The 24,536-nt window shown below is 37.6% G+C and overlaps 2 protein-coding genes across 2 annotated transcripts in view; both read left to right on the top strand.

Moving 5' to 3' along the window:
- LOC141402730 (uncharacterized) overlaps positions 1-24,536 on the top strand; it is a 57,366-nt gene that overhangs the window by 17,410 nt on the left and 15,420 nt on the right. The window contains exons 2-4 of the mRNA XM_073984613.1: positions 14,962-15,131; positions 18,630-19,176; positions 19,244-19,537. Coding sequence (XP_073840714.1) covers positions 14,962-15,131; positions 18,630-19,176; positions 19,244-19,537 — 1,011 coding nt within the window. The remainder of the gene's footprint in view (positions 1-14,961; positions 15,132-18,629; positions 19,177-19,243; positions 19,538-24,536) is intronic.
- LOC141402733 (uncharacterized) lies at positions 8,801-9,763 on the top strand. Its single transcript, XM_073984616.1, has one exon. It carries the CDS (start codon positions 8,919-8,921, stop codon positions 9,639-9,641), a length of 723 nt encoding a protein of 240 aa, XP_073840717.1. The 5' UTR covers positions 8,801-8,918; the 3' UTR covers positions 9,642-9,763.

Below are 24,536 nucleotides of genomic sequence, written 5' to 3' on the forward strand. Positions count from 1 at the left end.
GACGGACGGACGGACATACTGTTGGACATGGTTATATCGACTTAGAATTTTAGCCTGATCAAGAATATACATACTTTATAGGGTCTCTCATTATCATCCATCCTCGGCAGGAAGAGATCTAATGTGACGTACTCTTCTGTTTGCCCTGTCACTCTGAGTGACTTAACCGTTGCCCATAATTCACTCATTCAGGCTCCAATTTAACCACTTGTTCCGCTTATGCTCACAAGCAAACCGGTTAACTTCGAATGTCAGATTCATGACTCTGGGGTCACTGGGGTTGGCACTACGAAACTCATCACTCCTATTTGCTAATACCGTCGCCTTTGCTGGGAAGTTTGGTCTCTCTTAGGGTACTCGACCAGTAGGTACATGGCGAGCGCCAGCAGTAGTGATAATGTTTCGGAACGCCCGTTCTGCTACCCGAGCTTCAGAAGGTTTGGGCAGATCTCTGAAGCGGTAATTAGGGGTGCTTGACAAACTGTCGACTAGGTTTCGAGAGTGACTTAACCGTTGCTCATAGTTCACTTAGTCAGGCTCCAATGTTGCAACTCTTCAGATTATTTAACCACTTGTTCCGATTATGCTCACCTACAAACCGGTTAACTTCTAGTGTTAGATTCCTGACTCTAAGGTCACTGGGGTTGACACGACGAAGCTCATCATGCCTATTTGCTAATACCTTCGCCTCTGTCGGGAAGTTTGGTCTCACTTAGGGTACTCGACCAGTAGGTATATGGCGAGCGCCTGCAGTAGTGATGATGTTTCGGAACGTCCGTTCTGCTACCCGAGCTTCAGAAGGGTGGGGAGATCTCTGAAGCGGTGATTAGGGTTGCTTGACAAACTGTCGACGAGAACCAGACAGCTGTTTACTTCATGTTGTGAGCTTTGCAATACTCTCGCTTACTTCATTTACCATCTTGTGGACCTCCTCCTTAATTGAGATTTCCATGATGGTTATGTTTTTTTGCTTTAGCTATCGGATTCGGAGTCTGCGTTGCTACCTGTATCTGACGGCTGGGTAGAGCATTAGCTTCCCCTTAGTTTCTCATTTGCCCTTAAGTTGTTTGCTTTAGGGTTATGACTTCTTTACAAATTCATATCCCTGTAGGAGTATGCTTTATCAAAAAATATACTTTAGCCAAATGTACTTTAATGTTTTCATACATAAATAACATATGAAGTATGCTTTGATTTCGTTTACATATAAAATAACATAGTAGGCTTAGATGTTAGAATATAAGTTTTGTGAATACATATGAAAAATAAAGTCAATCCAAATTCAGTTTTTCAAATTGTCGGTTGTGTGTTAATTTCCTCTCCGCCTATATCCCTGTATCATAGCGTGATGAGTTTCTACATATGATTACATAAAATAAATAAAGTGATTCGATAAAAAAGCTTCCGCACAAAAATCTTTTAAAGTTTTTATTTTTCAGAACTTTTGACCATTTTTTGAAGTCACTATAAACAGATATTTACCTGAAAACAAGGTATAGGGGCACACGACGTTAGTTTCTCACAATTTTATCCTCGTATTTTTACATATATTACCCTGCGTTTACAAATGAAAGGACAGTTGACTTCATGTATTGATTGTCAAAATTCCACAACTTGCCTGTGTGACGTAGGCGTCCAGACAACTGCGAAAACAGTTGTAAAATTATGAATGAAAATAACCGATTTCTTTTTGTTTTCCCTTCACATATTTTGTTTTGTACATATTCTTTTGTTTTCAGCACATTTCAATTATCATCTCACTTCTTTTTCACAAAAATGTCAAAATTTTGTCAACCCGGCTGTCTGTGAAAAACTGATGGACAGCTGAGAGACAAACGACAAATGTATGCATGTGTTAGTAAATCAGAGTTGTATTTGAAGACAAACTGTCTGGTGTAAACGCCTAGTAACGTTATTTCATATATGATAAAAATTAAAAGTTGTTTGTGCGGGACCTTTTTCAATATTTATGTGAAATAAAAGTTATTTTAGTCATTAATAGGCAAAAGGTCATGCATTCGTGCAACAGAAAATAATTTTTTGAGAAAAAATTTTCATTTCATATTTAAAAAAAATGTTCAAAGTGTGCGGAACCTTTTTTCTATAATAAAATGGAATGAATGTTATTTTTGGAATTTATAGGCAAAATTTCATTAATTCTTACTACAGAAAATCATTTTTAAGAAAAAATGTAAAATAGTCATAACCCTAGTGTTCTTATCACAGTACTTTCGACCACACCTGTGGGAGAGATTTGCTGACGATCGTTTGATGACGACGGAGTGTGACTCGTACGCAGATCAGCGACACCCGTCGGTACTGCGTTCTTCAGACCCTGCACATTAATTTTTGTACCCCCCACCATAGTATGGAGGATATATTAATTTTATTTTTCCATTTGTAATGTATTGAAATAATTATTGCGGCCATATAAAGTATGTATATGGTAAATTTCAAATTTCCTTTACAATTCCATCGAAAAAAATTAAACATTTTTTTTACAAGCACATTCACGATTTTTGGTACATGGGTTAAGAAAAAATCGTAGTTTCAAATCTGCTCGCGTTCACAAAATTGGATGCTGCGCCCAAAAGTTATGGGGGGTTTTATTCCCTTATAAAGAAAAAATATTTAAAAATCCCCTTTGTGTTGTAATACCAAAATGTATATATAAATCGGTAACAACATTTAATATCTATCCGTAGACGCCTAAATATTTGCTAAATATATTTTCATTTTCGCGGAAAATCAAAAAATAATGAAGAAATCTTGTAGTAAATTTTATTAATTCTAACTCTGAGTCCATAAAAATCTCTAAAAAACAAATTAAAAATACGTACAGAATCTAGACAATGTCCAGAAAAATGTGAGACCAAAATTTTATAGATTAGGATTTTAAATTGCATATTGCAGCTACAACAAAGGACAAAAGTTTATTGTTGGAACATTATTTCAAGAATATATTTTTTGGTTTAGTACGAAAAATTTGAGAAAATTTTTTGGGAGTTATTCTACTATTTCCCTAAATTTCCAAACAAAACCTGAATTATTTTGCTAAAACCTCTTCAAGGAAATTAGTTTATCATCGTGACAGTATATTTGCTTAGTGTGATAAGCAATAGAATTAGGAAATAAAGAATGATATTGATATTACAATCAAAGAAAAAACATAAAAGATAAAAACCGTATAACGCGCGAAATAGTTAAAATCAGTTGAGGCGCATGCGCTTTTCGCATAGAGCGAGTGCATCTCTGTCAATATGTTTGCATTTTTCCATGTTTCATTCAGCGACCAAAGTGTGCCATCAGTTGCATCTTACTACACCAAAATGCTTCATGTGGGTAAAAATAACGCGATGTTCATATGATTATAAGGCGCATCCGATTTCAGTGACCCCCTATTAAAAATACGTCAATAAGAAAAATTTTATACAGATTCGTCAAGAACCGCGGATGTGCTACCTGATTCTATTTTTGCTTAAATACGAATACTACTCCCGAATCTCTGTAATTTATGACACACCTTTTTGACAAATATTATAATCGCGTATAAAGGATTCCGTTTATGTAAAAAATTTTAAGGGAAATCGCGGTTTAGTATGCGGATTAGTCAAAATAAAATTTTGCTTATTTTCCTATTTTCAGGGTATCTATATCCGTGGTTTTAGTGGATGGATTCGATCGCGGTAGGGCTCATTAAATCCGGCTCGGAAAAAAACTAAAATCACGCGGGGTTCAAGGGTACCTGAGTCACAGTTGTAAATTTTGAGGCCAAAAAATAGATTTTTAAAGAAAATTTACGCACCAAAAATTCGACTTTGAACTCTTATTACTAGGGAGCTGTACGGAGCACACTCATAAGATATACATCAAACGACGTGGAATCACGAGTTCTACAATCCAATAAATAGTTTAGGTCATTATCTGGTTGCGCCCTCCAATTATAAGAAAAATTCAAAAAACCCCGATTTCAAAACTTCAAAATATCAGCATCGATTTAAGGGGGATGCACTGTATATATCAAAAAGTCATACATCAGAACCATGTTGCTCAAGGGGTATTCTTCAATTCTTTCTTTGAGCTCAGGTCTGAATTTTCCCTGGTTTGACCAGAAATAAAAAAAAAAAACACAAAAAACTTGCTAACTTCAACACATTTTTACCCATTTTTTATATTACCACCAACGCAGCTTCCACGTAATTTATTTATTATGGTCTATATTATGAGACCCCGGCTAAAACACTTCAATGAATATAAATATATTCATATTGTATAAAATATATTGACAGTTCGCGACTTATTAAATGGTGAACCTCAACTTCAACGATTGTAAAACATTTTTGAATATTACCATATATATTCAAGATCAGGATAAAATTCTGAATCGATCTAGCTATGCCCGTCTGTTGTAATCACTCCAACGTCCACAATAATTTAGGTAGAACGCTATATTTTTGCACCTGAGTGACTTTCTTCCATAGGCAGGTCAAATTCGATGATGGGCTACATCGCTCCACGTTTTGGTATAGACTCCATATAAAGCAGTGTGCACCAGCAACAACAAATTCAACCGCTGCGTTTGTGTTGGGCACACACACGAGATTATCTATCCGTCTCTAGATAAACATCGTGTGCGTTAATTCATTGCTAAAACAAAGAAGATGATCGGTGGTGAGAGTAACGTTCAAACTCACCACAATTGAGATTGTGTGTGTTCACACAGACACGGCTCGCGAGCCCAGTGGTGATTAACACTGATGTAAAGCAAGTTTATCTAGAGAGGGGTAGATAATCTCGTGTTTGTGCCCAACACAAACGCAGCGGTTGAATTTGTTGTTGCTGGTGAACACTGATATAAAGGTACCTCCGGATTTTTGTTATTTTGAGAATTTTAGCTGAATTTATTGTCCGAACTCTTTGCAATTGGACATTTAAAGTTCCCATTGGTCAGACAACTGTTCCACCTCAAATTGTCAATATAAATACATATTTTGGTGTAGCCCCCCATATAACGATACCTTTCGATTTTAGGTGTTTTGAGTGGTTTAGCTAAATTTTTCACCGAACTACCTGTAATTTGACATTTGAGGTTCCAGTGGTCACAAAACCTCTCCACCAAACATTGCCAACGTTTTGTTATAGCTCCCATATAAATGTACCCGCCGATTTTTTTTTTTTTTTTTTTAGAATTTTGGCTAAATTTTTTTACCGAAATGCCTGTAATTTGACGTTTGAGGTTCCAAGTCGTCCCAAAACTTCTTCACTAAAAATTTGGAAGATAAGTCCATGTTTTGGTGTTGCCGCCATATAACTGTACCTTCCGACTTTAGATATTTTGAAGAGCTTAGCTACATTTGTTGACATAAGTATATGGAATTTGAAATTGAAGGTTCTCAGTAGACCCAAAACTGTTTAACATAAATTGTCAATGTGAAGTCCATGTTTTACTATAGCGCCAAATTTTAGGTGTTTTGATGATTTTTGCGCCAACGAGGGTATATACACTTTCATACGGGAAAATGCGCCCCATCGAAATAATGGTTTTAGACCCCAAGCATGTTTGGACGAAATCCGTTTCTGACAATTTTGAGTTGATTTAGCCATGTCCGTCCGTCTGTCTGTCTGGCTGGCTGACAACTCTCGAACGGATAAACCGATTCGGTCCAAAATTTGGCTGTCGTAATATTTTGTGCAAACATAGTTCGAATATGGATTACATCGGTCCACTCCTTCCGGTACCCCCCCACCCCCACAAAAGTTCGAAAATGTTCGAAAAATTTGTACGCTCGATAACTCTTAAAGGGAGTGACCGATTTGGTCCATATTTTACACATCGTGGAAATTCTACCAGACTTAGACGAGATTTCAATATGGACTCAATCGGTACCCTCCTTCGGATAACTCAAACACAAAATTTCGAAAAAGTTCAGTTTAGGACCTGCTCTCGAATCGCTTTGATTTTTGTTGTAACAACTTGTATTCACTGTCCCCCATACGACGGTACAATTTTCATCAGAGGCAAGTCCATACTTCCTGAGAAAATAGCCTGAAATGTGTAAAAAAAAAATCGTATGATATCGTGTGTAGTGGTTGGAGCGCTAGATAACTCTCGAATGGATCTGCCGATCCGGTCTAAATAATATTTTATACAAACTTAGTTTATATTTGTCCAATCATACAAAATTTCGGATAAGTTCACTTTAAGACCTGCTCTAGAATCACTTTGAGTTTTGTTGCATTCGCCGCTCCAATTACGACGGTAAAAGTTTTTTCAGGGGCAAGTCCATACTTCTGGAGAAAACAGCCAGAAGAGTCCAAAAATTCCCTATAGCACCATATGTAGTGGATAGAGAGCCTTTGTCATATTTTGTCCAAATTTAGTTTCAGTTCGAAGATGGGCAATACCGGTTCATAACTTCCGGTACTTCCCCAAATATTTAAAAAAAAATTGGTATGCACGATATGTCTTGAACGGGGCAACCAATTTAGTCCAAACGTTGTATCTCCTAATATTTTTTTTACTAAATATAGTCACTGTGTGCCTTAACAAATTCAAATGGAAGGTGCTTACACCTCGGAAGTTTTTGCTGATTCTGAAACTACAATGCTCATAGACGAAAAATATCAAGAAACAAAAAAATCGCCGGAGGGATTTTAAAATAAATCGCGATTTAAGTTCACATTTGTAGGGGTTCTTTAGGTTTTCACGATTTAGCTTGGAAACCGCGAGTTCTATGTAAATGGGTCTAAAGAAAATGTTGTAGCAGAGAAAATTCTCCACAAGATTGGCCTTTATGATATTTTCGCAGGTTTTACCGTTTTTGAGATATAGAATTTCAAATTGAGACAATGCACTGACTGTATCGCCTCCTTATACAACAATGTCATTACTGCAATTTTCCAAATTAAACTTATATATCTTGAAAATGGTACAACCTAGAAAAAATAAATCATCCAATCTTGTACAGAATTTTCACAGCTTCACTATTTTCTTTAGTCCCTTTTCGATAAGACTTGCGTTTTCCAAGCAAAATCTTGAAGACTTAAGATAAAAACCCAAAAATTTGAACTGAACCTCTATATCTCAAAAATGGTAAAACCTACGAAAAAACCTAAAAATTAGTCTTATAGAGAATTTTCACAGCTACAACATTTGCTTCAGACTCATTTCGATACGACTTGTGGTTTCCAAACAAAATCGTGAAAACCTAAAAAATCCCTAAAATTGTGAATTTTGATCGCGATTTATTTAAAAACCCTCCGGCGATTTTTTCAATTTTTTTTTTATTTTTCTTATCTATGAACATTGCTGTTTCAGAATCCGCAAAAACATCCCATGTGTAAGCGGTTTCCATTAAAAGTTATAATAGTATAATATTGTTTTATAAGGGGACGATACAGTCAGTGCATTGTCCCAATTTGAACTTCCATATCTCAAAAACGGTAAAACCTACGAAAATATCATAAAGGCCAATCTTATGGAGAATTTTCTCTGCTACAACATTTTCTTTAGACCCATTTACATAGAACTCGCGGTTTCCAAGCTAAATCGTGAAAACCTAAAGAACCCCTAAAAATGTGAACTTAAATCGCGATTGAAAATCCCTCCTGCGATTTTTTTTGTTTCTTGATATTTCTCATCTATGAGCATTGTAGTTTCAGAATCAGCAAAAACTTCCGAGGTGTAAGCACCTTCCATTTAAATTTGTTAAGGCACACCGTGTGGTTTAACTTCTAAAATGACGCATATCGGTCCTCTCCTTAGGGTACCTCCCCGACAAAAGTTCAACATTTGTGTCTAAATGCAGTTTCGGATCTGTTCGAAGATTTTGTCCAAATGTAGGTTAACTTCTAAAATTATCGATATCGGTCCTCTCCTTAGGGTACATACCCCACAAAAGTTCAACATTTGTGTCTAAGTGCAGTTTAGGGTCTGTTCGAAGATCCTTTGGAATTTTATACAGATGATGTTCGTTGTGGTCCTGTTTACAGCGATATTACGTGGGCAAGTCCATGCTTTCTGGTCCAAAAGTTATACGATGACCCACTATACTAGTGGGCGAGATATCTATTGAAAGGATATGACTGCCAAAATAAGATCCATTTCCATAATGGACTACTTCGGTCCAGTCCTTTATGTACCTCCACTTTTGAAATTTAATTCTAATCCACTGTTTTGTCGGCAAGTTCAAATGTCCAAAAAGGGCAACATAATTTAGAAAAGACCCCTAATGCATTCGATCTGTCCGTAGATGAAAGTTTCAGTTCACATAGCCTGAGGGTATATCTCTGCCGGCAAAGCCGTCTGATAGTTCAGAATATTTTATGTTGGAGGGTATAAAAAGTTCAGCAATTCGGAATCTAACGATTTTTTACTTGCTTAATTATAAGTTTCCTTTATTACCTTTTGGAACTTATCTAAAGGGTAAGGAAAACCTAAACCAAATTTTAAAAATTATTTGTTTCACGGTTTGGTTTGATGGAGTCACAAAAATACCAAAACTCTGTTCATGTTTTGGTCATGTTAATAAATTACCCTCCCCTTTATACGAACAACAATAAAAATTCTTAATTGACGCCCATGGTGTGTTAACGTTAACCACCACATACACACATTATGTAAGTGTAATTATGCATTTTCACTGCGTTTTTCATACGTTCTGGTTTTTGCCCCGAATTGTGTCAAACCGATTATCAACTGGGCAAGTGGGTGTTTAAATGGCCATTCTATGGCTTGGCATGGTTGTTGGTATTTTCAATTTTGTAATTACAGCTGTCATCTCCCAATCATCATCGTCATCAGCAGTAACTCTAATTCATTTGTTCAGCTCCAGTTCAAGGCTTAGTTGTAAATCAAACGTCATAGCATTGAATAGATGACAAATAGCGAGTGAACGTTGCAGTGACCGGCCGGCAGCATGGAATTCTCATTAAATTTTAGTGCTAAAATGCTGTTCAACGATTTCTGTTTGAAAATTTATTTTTGGCCATTTCTTTCGTATTTGGCCAATATTAAGGGTATTTGTCCGCCAACAGGATCACCAATACCTCCCACGATAATACCGCCGTATACCATACCTACCATACCCACATATCAGCCAACGCCACCACTGCCGACGACGACAACAATGGCACCGACGACCACAACCCTGCCGCCATGTCCAGCCGTACCTTTGGTATGTTTGGCGAATGGGGATCGTCCCATAGCCTATTGCCCTTGCATAGATCCACGTCAACAAATGTCAGCTGCCCAACAACAGCAAATGGCGGCAATAGAGGTCATAATGAACCAACCAACAGCCGCAGCAGCTGCAACCATCCAGCAGCCTTTAACGTTGAGCCAACTGACAATTAGTCACTCAAGCCAGCCGGTGGTGGACAATCAACAAGCCTTAACCATGGATCAGCTAATGACCAGTGACCAGTTAATAGCTCTACAACAACAAATGAATGAACAACAAACATCCGGTGGTCAAACGATGACAAGTGAACAATTGCTGGAAATGTTGGACACACAAAGTTTAGAGTTTAGATCGGCAGCAGCAAAAGCACAAAGTTCGGGTTCGGAAATGATGGTATTTTCCCATTTACCAAATAGTAGAAGGCGAAAACGACAATATGCTGAAAATAAAATAAATTAAATTGTGTTGTGTGTGTTTGTGTTTTTTAAAGAAATTATTTATTTACCAAAAGAAAAGAATCTAATAAAAGACTAGTCCTAATAACAACAACAAAATTTAAAGTGACTTATGTTTCAACGTCATCCGCATTTATATAACTTCATTATCCATCATGTATCTTCATATCATGTCCTTAATGGCTCTTTTGTTAGCCGAATCATCAGATCGTGAAGAAATCAATTCAAATTCGATCGCTAAACGTACCAAGATTTTAAAGGATCCGAATCAAGGTGTGGCCTATGATTTTTTTATTTTTTTAGACGGTGAAAAATATGACCAAACGAACCATTTTTAAAGAGAACAAGTAGGTTAGGTTCGGTTAAAGGACGCGCAGCTGTCATATAGACAGCCATTCCACTCGGGGACCTTGTGGTCTATTGTGCTCATCCTGTTAAAGTATTGAAAAATTGAAATTGTAGAAAATAAAACATTAATCATAGGCAGAAATAGAAAGGTGTATAAAGCATATATGGAATAGTAGATACAGGGATATATAGACAAATCATGTCATTCGCTTGGAGAGGATGGGCAAGATTGCTTTGGACACCCTACAGCCGAGTTCGTTGTGCCCTGTCCTGGTATCTTTGTTCTATCTGACGCATTAAGTGGCACAAGGGTGGCTTGATAGAGTTCGCCAGTTCATCCGCTCTTTCTCCTAGGGCCTCCAAAGCTTTCCTGCAGTGCAAGACCGCAGCATACTTAATTGATGGGATGGAATTTAAGTGATTTAAGCGCCGGTCCAGCTATGTCCCCTTCCATGTTTCTTATCAACCCTGCTGATTTCATGATCGCAAAGATTTCGGCTTGGAAGACTCTACAATTTTTGTTTAGCTTGTACGAGATCCGTAGATTGAGGGTATCTCTGCAGACGCCCGCTCCTGTTCCCCTTTCCATCTTGGAGACATCGGTATATACATATATCTATACCGGGTAAGGTGGGAAGTTGTGGGTCCAGGCCTCTCTCTTGGATATCCGAACATCAATTTCGTCGAATTGTAATTGTGATGATATTAATCACTGATTACCTCCGATCCAATTGATAGTGCAGATTGTCGTGGAATAGCAGCGTGGCTATATTCGGAGTTGCACCATGAATTTATCTCCCTAAGTGGGAGAGCACCCTTTGCTGCCTATTCTTGCACCACGAGATTCAACGGATGAAGATGCGGTAGTACATTGAGGGCAGCCTGTGGAGTGTTTTTTTCATGGCACAGGTAATTAAAAGTGATGCCGCTCTTTGAACGGTATTTATTTTGTGGAGAAAGGATGTCTTACTCGAAGCATTCCACCATGCCAAAGAACCATAAGTAAGAATGGGGCAACTATGGCCGTAAAAATCCAATGGATGACCTGTGGTTTCAATCCCCAACTATTACCAATAGAGTTCTTGCATGAATAAAAGGATATACGATCTCTCTTGGAACGTTCGACATTCCTTTTACACGTTATCCTGGACCATCAGGATTATGCCGATGTACTTGGCCTCTAGAGAGCTTTAGGGCTACTCCATCCAGCGTTGGTAGGGTGAATGGTTTCTATCTTAGATGGGTTCACCCCAAGTCCATTGTTGTGTGCCCATATTGATAGTTTGACTAGAGCTTCTGCATGAGTTCCGATAGTGCGCGTGAGAACTTCCCGCTGATCATTATGACCACGTCATTAGCGCAAAATTCCTTAAGTATTTCGTTAATCACCAGAAGCCACAGCAGTGGCGATAGTACGCCACCTTGTGGTGTGCCCCTTCCGAATGGATGTCTCACCGATGTTTGAATTGATTATCCTGCCGCTAAGCATTCCATCGATCCAATTGATCAGTGTAGTGGAAACGCCTAAGTTAGAGAGAGAATTGTGGATGGATTCAATCTTAACGTTATTAAAAGCGCCTTGTGGATGGATTCAAGCTTAACGTTGTTAAAAGCGCCTTCTATGTCAAGAAAGGCTGCAAACGTATAGTTTGAGCCCATTATATTCCTCTCGAATTCATTTAGAGCAGTCTCCACAGATCTGCCTTTGATGTGGGCATGTTGAGCAGGACTTATAACACTATTTTCAAGCGTGGACCTTATTCCAAGGTCAAGCGATCTTTCTAATGTTTTCAATAGAAAGGAAGATAGGCTGATTGACTTCCCTGTTTTGTGGACAGGCCCTGATGGTATAGGTGTGGAATAGGTGTGGAATCAATACCTGGACCAGCTTATTTAAAATGCTCAAAAGTGTTTACCGCCCAAGCTTTCTTTGTGTGACTTATGATCTCCTCGATGACTCTCACCTCCCCCGTGGCTTGGTTGCACATAGGTGGAACGCCTGAGCGATCTGGTGTATCCATGCAGTTGGGAAGGTGGGTTTTGGCTAGGAGATCAAGAGTTTATAGACCGGAGTTAGTCCATGTGTCATCATTCCGTTTGATACTGCCGATGGATTCGGGGTCCTTCGAGATTACTCTACGGAACCTGGCTACGCCCTTTACTCCATCTAAAGATTCTTTAAAGCAGACCCATGATCTGCGTTTAGCCTTCTTTATTTCGCTGTTGTACTTATTGAAAGACACTCTGCAGTTCTCCCAATCTGTAGACAAATTAGGTTTGTTGGCTTTGTTGTAGAGCCTTCTGCTAGTCTTTCTGAGATTAGTTATATCTTTCGACCACCAGACCGGTTGACATCTTCTGCCTGGATGAGTAAGTGGGCTCATAGCTATCCACTAGAACCTCTGTCACATGCTTCACTGCACTATCAACCTCGGTGTCTGTTAAAGGGCAGCGTGATACCCCCAGCTTAGAGCTTACTAGTTCATTGAATTTGTTCTAGTCGGTTTTCCGTTGATTTCTATATGGTGGTTGTCGAATACCGTTAATGGAGACTTGAAAGAGTATCTTCCGTTGATTCGAAAAAGAACATTCTTTCGATACCCTCCAGTCACTGATAAGGGTTTCGTCTTTGTTGATGAGGGTTATATCAATAGCCTACCTCTGATTCTATTTTGAAATGTACATTTGTTTCCCCTGTTGTATATTCTAAGGTTATGTTTTAAAATTAACTCGAATACGGATTCACCTCTGCATTGGCATCACATCCTAGGATGATGAGCCATGTGCTAGCCATTTCTTTGACAAGCTTCTCCACGTCGTTGCCCGGTGGGTCAGGGCTCTAGAATGGCATGTATATGGATGAGAATATGATGGCTCTCTGGGAGCTGCATTTCATCCTTGCAGCAGTAATATCACCTCCGCTGAAATTCCCGTTCTTACCTCGTCCTCGTTGGATGTGGCGAATATGGTGTAGTAGCTATCGATTAATCCAGTAACCCTATTGTCCCTATGTCAACTTCTGACTTCTTGAGGGCTATATTCAGAAGTTCAGCAGTAGCCGCATTGCAGTTATGGAGATTAATCTGCATTATGCAAAGCGGCTGCTGCTTCCGTTCCTCCACTACTTTCGCCCTAGGCGGAATCTGATCCATCCTAGAACAAAATGTAGTTTGCCCTCACAAGTTCTTAAGTAATCTTGCCACTGAGTGTCTATTGACACCGTGACGGCAACACCTCCATTCTTCAGATTGTGGCTAACCAGAGAACAAGTAAAAAAGCGTTAAGTTTGGCCAGGCCAAACTTTTTATACCCTCCATCATAAAATTTTATGAACTAAAATTGGAATAATTATTTTGTGACAACGGATACTTCAAATAAGGTTAGCAAATGAATCTGGAAATGCCTTCAAACTGGAGGCACCTTTATATAGGACAAGGACCTATGTTGACAATTTTTAGTGGAGAGATGTTGTGACTACTGGATAACTCAAACGTCAAATTACAGGTAGTTCGGTCAAAACTTGTAGCTGAAATTCTCAAAATACCGAAAATCAGAAAGTACCATGATATGGGGGCTATACCAAACGTGGATCTATGTTAACAGTTTTTGGTGACCACTGAGAACCTCAAACTTCAAATTACAGGTAGTTCACTCAAAAAAATGTAGCTAAACATCTCAAAATACCGAAAATCGGGAGGTAACATTATATGGGGGCTATACCAAAACATGGACATATGCTTAAAAATTTTTGCGGAGAGATGTTGTAACCACTGGGAAACTCAAACGTCAAATTACAGGTAGTTCGGTCAAAAAATGTAACTAAAATCCCCAAAATACCGAAAATCGGAAGGTACCGTTATATGGAGGCTATACCAAAACCCGGATCTATGTTGGTGTTGGACCGCTAGGAAAATGCGAAATTACAGCTAATTCAAATAAAAATTAAAATCTTCAAATTACCGTAAGTCGAGAGGTACCATTATATGGGGCAATACCACCAAAACGTGTGCCGATATCTTCGAACTTGACCTGCCTATGAAAAATATACTCGGGTGCAAAAATATAACGTTCTAGCTAAATTATAGTTGACGCTGGACGGATCACAACAGTCGGACAGACTGACATGCCTATATCTACTCAGAATTTTATTCTGATCAAGAATATATCGCTCATTTATTCAAAGAGTGGCATAACTCAAAAAAAGCGATTTATGAGTTAGCAATTTCTATTTTTTCTACAATTTCTACTTTATCTTGTGTCAATTTTTCATGCTGATATCTCTAAAAGTCAACGAGTTACAGATCATTTACTACAAACTTCGCATAATTCAACGCAGCAGTTTTTTGAGTTTACGAAGCACTAAAACAAATCAAATCATGCTTGATCTTGCACAGAAATTTAGCACTGATATCTGGCTAGCTGTTCGCAAAATATGGTCCAAGTAGTTATTTTAGTGTTTGTGTAATAATCTTTGTAAGTTGGGAAGTCAAATTCCAATCGCGAACTTAAAACGCTTTTTGCTCGAAACTGGATTTTTTGAAATGTGTCGCTCTTTGAGTAAATGAGCGATATGTACTTTACTATGTATGTACTACTTTATAGGATCGCAAATGATTATTTCAATGCGTTACAAATGCAAAAAAAAACTGAATATACCCTCCATACTATGGTGGAGGGCATAAAATAGGTACTGTAACAATGTTAATGAAAATATAGTCGCAGTAATCATGTATTTTATGTTCGAATTCATAAAATGGTTTCAGACAATCATGTGTATTTGTATCAACATACCTATTATGATCTTAAGCCATGCATTTTCCCAGGAGCTGAATTATTCCAAGAAAGTATTTTGAGTTTGTCAGAGACATTTTTTTATGTTCTACAATATTTCAGGGTCTGCCGTAAGCTTGTGGTCCCATTAATCATATTCATTGCATAAGTACATTTAATGTGGTTTGGCTTTTATTTTTTTATAGCCCAGGACTGTGTTGACTCTCGGTTACGTAGTGGAAAATGTGTTGCCCTCTCCATGTGTCCCGATATGGTTCAAGAATATTACGATGAAGTTCGCAAAACATCATATGCTACAGATTTTCAAACCTTTATGAGCAACTCCATTTGCGGTTTTGATGGCAATAATTTTTTGGTAAGTAAAACAGCTAAGTACAGCTTAATAATGAACAACACGGTGCTCTTGAAACAATTTTAAATGGAAGGTGCTTACACCTCGGAAGTTTTTACGGATTCTGAAACTACAATGTTTATAGATGAGAAAAATCAAAAAAAAATCGCAGGAGCGCTTTTTAAATAAATCGCGATTTAAGTTGACATTTTTAGGGGTTGTTTAGGTTTTCACGATTTTGCTTAGAAACCGCAAGTCCTTAATGGTATTTTCGTTGTTTTTACCATTTTTGAGTTATAGAAGTTCAAATTGGGACAATGAACTGACTGTATCGCTCCGGCGATTGTTTTTTAATTTTTCTCATCTATGAACATTGTAGTTTCAGAATCCGCAAAAACTTCCAAGGTGTAAGCACCTTCCATTTAAAATTGTTTCAAGAGCACCGTGACAAGTAAGATCGGAGTTAAGTTCGGTCGGACTACGAACTGTATTGAAGTAAATAGGAACAATAAGTTTCCATTCGTTTGTGAAAGTAGTAAGCTCTTTCTGCATGTTAAGGCTTATTCCTTGGAGGCTTATTCATTGGAGGCTTATTCCTTGGAGGCTTATTCCTTGGAGGAGTAGAATATCTTAACCGTGGAGCAATATTTACACTTTTCCGTATTGAGCATTTGTATCCTCCGACAGCATGCATTACCAGATTACAGCAATCTCTGATCAAAAATTTGACAAAAACCCTTCGAAATATATAAAATTGGGAGAATTCGACTAAAACCTGTTTTTTTGCGAGTAGTTTTGCTATCTTCTGGGAACTCAACATTCCGATTAAAAACCAATTTGTTGTAAAGAATGTGATTAAAATTTTCAAAGAAAAAAATTAAATCGGGTGGCACCCTTATGGGGGTATACCAACGTGAACTTACGTATTCTGCCTGGAGGTACCGTTCTATGGGAGACGTGGACCTATACCGACAAATTTCTGATGGAAAGTTGTATACCCCTAACGAAGACTAACTACCACATTTAAACAATTTCCATGGGATATTGAGACCACAATCTTCATCAGGTTGTTTCGCCTGTTAATGTTTGCACCTTTATTGGATAGAGGGAGCTCTACCCATCAGCTAGTTCCTCTCTTCAAGCCAACTCAGAGAACTTTGGTGCAGTCTTCCTCCATTTTTTGTTTCACTGCAGTCTTGTTGGAAGACTATAATTTAGCCACATTCGTCGAAGACTAACATGTTGCGTTGAGAGGGGGATCTGATAGTCTGAACATCCACTTTAGATTCCAATTCTTTCAGGTGGATGAGATAGCCCGTAAGGGTCTTGACACTTCCTTAGGCTCCCCAGGTTGCGGTTGTGTCATATCCTTGCCACTAGAAAGGAAGTTCCACTCTTCGTCACTTCCAAAGGGGTGGAGGTGAGGATATTTACTTGAGATTCATTCTCACCAGCTGTAATTCACGTAATGGTTCTTTGGGATCCTTTTTGGTGTATAAACTGTCAGCATTTCAATGATGACCTTCTTGTTTCTACTTCTGATCCCAAAATAGCTTGCAAATAGCTGTGGCTTGTGCGGGCGACTTAAATGTGATATCGAATGTTACACCCAATATTTTGGGGTAGTTTGTGATCGGATCGGAAGACACCTTTGAAAAATAGGTTTAGTTACCAGTGTGGCAGTGGATTTCACGGCGAATATTTTCATAATCCTCAAATAGAAGAATTGCACTAAGTGAGCAAGATCGTACAAAGAGAAGAGGTCCTCGAATTTTTATTTCTGAATTCCACAAACGTCTACGTCCACACCGGCGTTGATTATCCATCGTTTCAAAAACGCATAGTGGAAAGTCTTCTCTATGTTCTCGAAAAGCTTGGCATGGTTGATGGTATTGAAGGCCTTTCAAGACTGCTCGATTGCTTGGCCTGTTGTGGTTCAGTCCTCAACTGATATGTATGGATATGGTATGTAATGTTGTGGTGTGGTACTGTGTATTTTCCGGCAACCATGCTAATGTTGGGAAACTGGAATCTGATTTTCGTTATGCGAAGAATTAGTGGCTCTAGATTCTTCGCTACTAGCAAAATAGAAATCGGCCTGATTAGCTATTGCCCACAATTTACTTAATTCTGCACCAATGTTGCGTTGCTTTAGGCGATCTAGTAAAATTTGCCGCTTATGTTCGCCTACAAGTTGACTTCAAAAGTATGTTCCCAAAACTCTTCGCTCTTCAGGCTTCATACGATGAAGCTAATCACTCCCATATTCTGGTCCCGTCGCCTATGTTGGATGAACATCTCTCTGAAGCCGAAATTGATAAATTCTCTGAACACTTGCCAATAAGCTTTTCCATGGTTCTGAAAAGGCGGTCAGAGGTTTGTCGGGTGGTCTTTCAAAAGCAAACTATTATATGACGCGGGACACAGCGGTATGTATATCGGCGGTATGTACACATTTAGCAACTTTGCTTCGGCAGTCCCACTCATTACTCCGCTTCCTGTGCGATCCTTGCGCAAATCGTTGTACAATCGCAATGTGCAAGCTTCAGGCGACGATAATATTTATTTTCTGGATCGCGGCAATAGCGATGTTTCTCCGACTCATACATTTTATAATTGTGGTGGATACGGATCTGGTATACGGAGCAGTTCCGTGGCCCGGGGTTCTTCTCAATACTGGCATGAATCAAAACAGCTCGGATCAGGCATTGAAATATATTGCCGCTCTCATAGTGAAACAAATATACGAACACAAACACATAGTAGTTGAGGTGACGGTCGAAGATTCCTTCGAGACATTCCGCCAATGGGTTGGGTTACGTCCGTGGTTTTTGGTAATGATCGTAAAATATTTGGTGGATGAAATGGGTTATAAATAAATATTTCGCTTGATTTTGTTTTTGTTCTACAGATCACAGTTGTATTTCGATCACCACGAACCTCGATTATCCGTTAACCTCCATTATCCAGGAAATGAAAACACAGAATTTTTGTTCATTTACAACAAGCGTAAAATCGTTATGATCTGATATCATAATTCATTCGACCAAAACAAAGAACAAATGAATTATTTTAGAACATTTTCAATCTTTTAAAACTCACATTAAACTCATAATTGTTCTTATTTTAAAATATTCGAAACAGTATTAAGCTGAAAACACATCCAACGTTTGGGTAAAGTTTTGTGTCGTTTTGGCCGTTTTTACACTGTTGGGCATGATGCCGAAAAATTCAAATTCATTTAAAATATATGCCGGCTAACATATCAACGCTGGACTTTGGTGTTTGTGTCGCCCTGTTGTTGTTGTTCTTTTTTTCTAAGCCCAACACAAAACTTTATTCAAACGTTGGATGTGTTTCCAGCTTTACTCCATTATCCGGGAAATCGATTATCCGTAATGCCTCTGATCCCGACCATTACGGATAATCGAGGTCCGGCTGTACATCTATTGAAGTCTCATTTCTAAAAACAAAAAATACTAACGCACTGTACTTTTGTCTTCTTCATTTTTCATCATTCAGATTTGCTGTGCAAGTTATCCTACAACGCCATCACCTGCAAAATCGCCATTGATGATGCTTTTCGGTACAACAGCACCGGTGACAACAGCAGCTCCATCAAATGTGTTTCTTTTTGCATCACTGAGTAAATTGAATTCTAATGCCCAAACACAGGCAACACAAACTCCTGCTATGATATATCCCGAAGCGAGTTATCCCACTTCTTCCAATATGAATCCCTTTGTTTTCCAAATGCCGGGACAAAATGCTGTTAATACCATGCCACCATCACAAACACCACCACCAGCTACGGCTTATCAACCGGTGCCACCTGCCAGTGTTGGTGGTACAAATGTTTATCAGCCCATACCTCAGCCAGTGGGACCAATAATTCTAACCACAACCACTACACCAGCACCAGGACAAAATAACGTCTATCAGCCGATACCTCAACCGGTGGGACCAATAGTTCTTACCACCACCCAAGCACCATCAACGACAGTGGAAACTTGTGGCATAAGTCGTGGTAATACAAATCGTGTTGTGGGTGGTGCAGAAGCTAAAAGAGGTAAGTTAATGGAAAATAATTTGAATTTCTTTCTTTATTTTTGTATTTATTTCTATTTCATTCGCAGGTGCCTATCCCTGGATGGCAGCCTTGGGCTATCGCGATGAACTCTCTCCAAGTGTTTTGAAATATTTATGCGGCGGCAGTTTGGTATCATCGAAATATATCCTCACCTCAGCCCATTGTATTAACACGAATTTATTATTGGTTCGTTTGGGTGCCCATGACCTTTCGAATGCAGCCGAAGCTAATGCCGTCGATTATAGTATAAAACGTACCAAAGTCCATGAGGAATTCGATTTGCGAACTATTGCAAATGATATAGCTTTGATTGAGGTGGCACCAAGTGTTGTGATGACAAGTAAGTTTGAAATGGGGTCCTAGTTTTTTGTCCGTATCATGGGCAAATACTTTAACCTGCATAAAATTTTCGGTCCGTGTATGATACAAATACTCGTAAGTTCGTCTCTCCATAAAGGATCTTTTATAAAACGTCTCAAAGGACATGAGCAATTCGTTTGTATATGTCGAGTTATTGCAATTTTCAGGATGGTGATGTGGCACTTTTGAATACACTTCCTTTTCGCGTACCGTAGTCACCTCTGTCCGGGCTTTAGGTTTATAACAGGTCAACAATGTTACTGCATCATAAATGCTGCAGGCTGAAGACTTCGTAACCTTGTTCGTATTGGATGATTTAAAATAGCTGTCGGATGTAGAATAGTATTTGGAGTTTTTTGGAACTCTTTGCTTCGCTCTCAGGTCCTTCGACTGCATTTCACGTATGAATATCGTCCACATATTTCAGATATTTCCGGCCTTACTCCAGAAAGAGGTGGACTACATTGCGTCCAAACTATCTGAAATTTTCAACGCATGCTTATAATTTGTGTATACTCCAAAAGCCTGACAGGAGGCGAGGATAGTATTTATCCCCAAACCTGGGAAGGCAAGTTACGCAATTCCTAAGTCTTATCGTCCGATAAGCCTAACATCCTTCCCGCTTAAAACCATGGAACGTATAGACGATACCATGATTAAGAGCAAGATTGCAAAAGATATGCTTAAATACAAACAACATGCATACGTTAAAGGTAGATCAATGGAAACCGCATTACATGAGGTTGTACACCACATCGAGAGCACCTTCGACCGGAAGATGTATACACTAGCGGTATGCATTGACATCGATGGTGCTTTCAATAACGTCACCACCGAAACCCTTATCCAATCCTTAGATAAATTTCAGGTGAACCGGTCCCTTAGGGACTGGATAAGCCACATGCTAAGGAATAGATGGATAATCTTAGGGCTACTTGACGTAATAATAAGGGACAAAGTTGGTCAGGGTACGCCGCAGGGGAATCTTATCCCCACTCCTATGGGTCACTACCATAAATAGCCTATTAAGGATTTTAGCCGATGAGGGATTTGACCCAGTCTGCTATGCAGACGACGTTATAATACTTCTGAGGGCTAAGACTCCAAATTTGCTACGCAGAAGAGCTGAATCAGCACTAAAACTCGAGTACAACTGGGCTAGACCAAGAGGTCTTAACGTAAACCCGAATAAACGGAAATATCCCTTTCAGTAGGAACACGAAACTGGGAAACTTTGAAGAACCAGTTTTCCTAAACAAGACAATCAATATTTCCAATAAATTTAAATATCTGGGAGTAATCCTGGATAGGAAACTTAAATGGAAAGACCATATTCAAGAGAGAGCTAACAAAGCTTATAGATGTTGGTCAACCTTAGAATATAGGCTATAGGCTATAATCCTAAGATGACACACTGGCTATACAAAAGCGTAGTTAGACCTATTCTAACATACGCATCAGTAGTCTGGTGGACAGCTATGGATAAAAAGTGTAATATAAAAATCCTACTGAAAGTCCGACGAATGTGCAGTAAGCAGTGTTCGAAAATAAACACTATGGAATCGTACCGTACCGTTCTGTACCGTACCAAGGTGGATAGGTACGCTACGATAATGTACCGTACCGGTACACAAACACTAACAAATATTTTAGTGATACTGTACCGGAGCACAACGAAAATCTTACTGTACCGACTGCGGTACACAACGATTTTTAGTGTACCGACTTCGGTACGCTACGATTTTTTAGTGAACCGACTGCGGTACAGTACGATTATCGTAGTGTACCACTATAACGTACCGGTAATGTACCGCACGTGTGTTTTTTGTAAATTGTGATGAAAAATTATATGTTTGATGTTTTTGAAAATAAGGGCAAGAATAGTAACAAAATTCAAGATTATATAAATTAAATGCACGAATGTGGTAAATTCGGTCGGTATACGAAAATTATGAAATTAGCTAAAATTTCCAACCAATACATATTTTAATAAATTTACTCTCTATTATAGTATTAGGTTTAAAACCCATATTATTAATGTATGTATTTCTATTTACTCGCTTTGAGAAATTTTTATTATGGGCTCATTAGGGTCCTTGTAGTCAATGTACATATTAAAACACTGCTTTTTAAATATTATTTGTTCCCTAGTTAAATAATTAGACAGTTTTTACAAGTAAAAAGGGGTGATAATGCATGTATCATAAAACCATTTCTGTGAATGGAAAAGAATAACGTTAATATGTTGGTGTCATAAGGATGTTTATTTGCGGCAAAAGTCAATTCATAGAAAGGTTATGTTTGTTGTCCAATCCACATGAACAAACAAAACAGCCACAGTCGGATCACTAAAGATTGAGTCTCCAGGTAGTATATTTTAAAATTTTAATATGTTTATTCTGTTGAAGTTTTAATGTTGATATGTTTGAATTAATTAAAATAAAATTGCATAAAACATAAAATCCGTTTGTAATAGGTAACAAAAAAATGGTAAGAATCAAGGCACAATTACACAGGTAGTGGCATCGTAAAAATTTGAATATGTTATGTCAAAACTTTCTTTATGTTGTTGGGGAAATTACAACAAAAATATTTTTTTATAAAGTGATTTTACTTTTCATATTCGATCAGCTGGTGTGATACCACTACCTGGTAGTTCTGGCATGGTAAGAATATGAGAATAATGCCTCCAAAAACTCAAACTTTCTGCTGGGAGAATACGTTTACGTTTGTCCATAATTTATCCCACCGAAATGGCTTAGATTTGGTATCTAGTGTCCGTTGGGGTTATACATGCATTCCTATAAGAATTTTCGGTACAGGTCCACGTTTTTATATAGCCCCCCATAGAACGGTTCCGCCGATATTGATTATTTTGAAGGTTGTAGCCAAGTTATCCAACCGAATTAGTTGAAACTTGGCATTTAGTCTACGTTGGGAGTATAAAATATTCCGACGGAGAATTGTCTGCACAGGTTCATGTTTTGATATGACCCCCATAGAAATGTACCGCCCGAATTTTGCTAATATTAGATAGAAAATAATAATAAAAACAATTATAAAATATTTTGTTGCAGTTTGTTGCAGCTAAAACTTTACAAATTTGGTAAGAACTATATATAACTAAGAAGCTTTAACAAAGTACAGAATTTGAAAGAAAAGCGGATGTCACGTGATTTACATATGTGTAAAATCCGAGTTACAATAAATAACATATTATATAAAATATTTTTTGCTCACCTGTCTTCACGAAAAGCTTTAAAATTACTTTGTAGGAAGACTGCATACGACGCACATAGGAGTAATATATGTTAAAAGTTGATTAAAACTCCTAAAAACCTCATTTATAATCCGATTGATATAATATTTTGCACAAATCATATCATTGGTCCAAGGACTATTTTTGTAGAAAATAATGAAAATCGGTCCAGATTTGGATATAGCTCCCATATATATTAGCATCGGATATGAGGTAAATAATGCACTAAAGGCGTAGTATAGGTCCGATCAAGCTGAAAATTGGTACAAGCCTACCTACCTTATTTCTACACGGATATGTGGTGGTATTTTTGATATTTGCAAAAAAGTGCAAAAAGTTATAACCCTTGTGCGCACTTGTTGTCTTAGCCATATTTTACTTCAGAAAAACCCGTGATTTTTCCGAATGGCGCAAACATTTATCAAAAGTTTTAATTTAGTCTGATAAATAAGAGCCCCGGCTATAAGACAGATCAAAAATTAGTGTTGGCAAACGTTGCCGAAATATTTTTGTAATTTTTTTAAAATTGTTTTACATAAATTATTTAAATTTTACTTCAGAAAAACCAGTGATTTTTCCGAATGGCGCAAACATTTATCAAAAGTTTTGATTTAGTCTGATAAATAAGAGCCCCGGCTATAAGACAGATCAAAAATTAGTGTTGGCAAACGTTGCCAAAATATTTTTGTATTTTTTTTTAAATTGTTTTACATATATTATTTAAATTTTACTTCAGAAAAACCAGAGATTTTTCCGAATGGGCAAACATTCATCAAAAGTTTTGATTTAGTCTGATAAATAAGAGCCCCGGCTAAAAGACAGATCAAAAATTAGTGTTGGCAAACGTTGCCAAAATATTTTTCTATTTTTTTTTTTTAATTGTTTTACATAAATTTTTCCTATTTAACTGCAGAAACAAATTTAAAGGTTTTCATGATTGCAGTGGAGAAAAATATGATTATTTCAGATTGGCGCAACTATGCGTAGCGTATTATCTTTGAATCACCATAATCTGCAGAAACTTGCATAAAACATCAAAAGTAACTATGGTTCGCAAACGTTCGCATCATGTAGTATTTCACCATTGAAATTTGAGTTATCATAAAACATATCTATGAATGACGGGATGTATCACAATAAACTAATAGTGAAGATGCAAAAACAATTATCTTTGGCGATTTTTATGAGCTCTAATACACATGGATACAAATAAAATAAGTAGATTTGGCGAACGCTGGAACCAAAATATATTTCTATATTGTAAATGTTTTTCTTAAATACTTCCATATTTAAATAATTCAATGGTTTTAGTTGATAAAAATGAGATATTTTTCAGAATGGCGCAAATATGCGCAATATATTATGGTTGGATCTAATGTAGAAGACTTCAGTGCATAAATCACCAAAAGTAATTATGGTCCGCAAACGTTCGCATCATGCACTTTTTCACTTTTGAAATTTGAGGTATCTTAAAAATTTTCATAAAAAATATGCATGAAGGAAGAGACGTACCACCATTATTAAAGAGTGAAACTGCAAAAACAATTTGGAACTTTTATAAGCTTTTCTTGTACGGAGAATATACAAAAACAAAAAACCTTGAAAATTATAAATTTTCGCGAAAATATTTTTATTTCAATGTTCACTTCATTTTATAATATTTGAGAATGTACTTTTTTGCTTTCATTATAGCTGAGTTCAATCGGCTGCTGCTTTGGAT

This window comes from Musca autumnalis, unplaced genomic scaffold (genome assembly GCF_047663935.1).
Source record: "Musca autumnalis isolate F117 unplaced genomic scaffold, ASM4766393v1 scaffold_4, whole genome shotgun sequence".
In the NCBI taxonomy this organism is placed as follows: Eukaryota; Metazoa; Arthropoda; class Insecta; order Diptera; family Muscidae; genus Musca; species Musca autumnalis.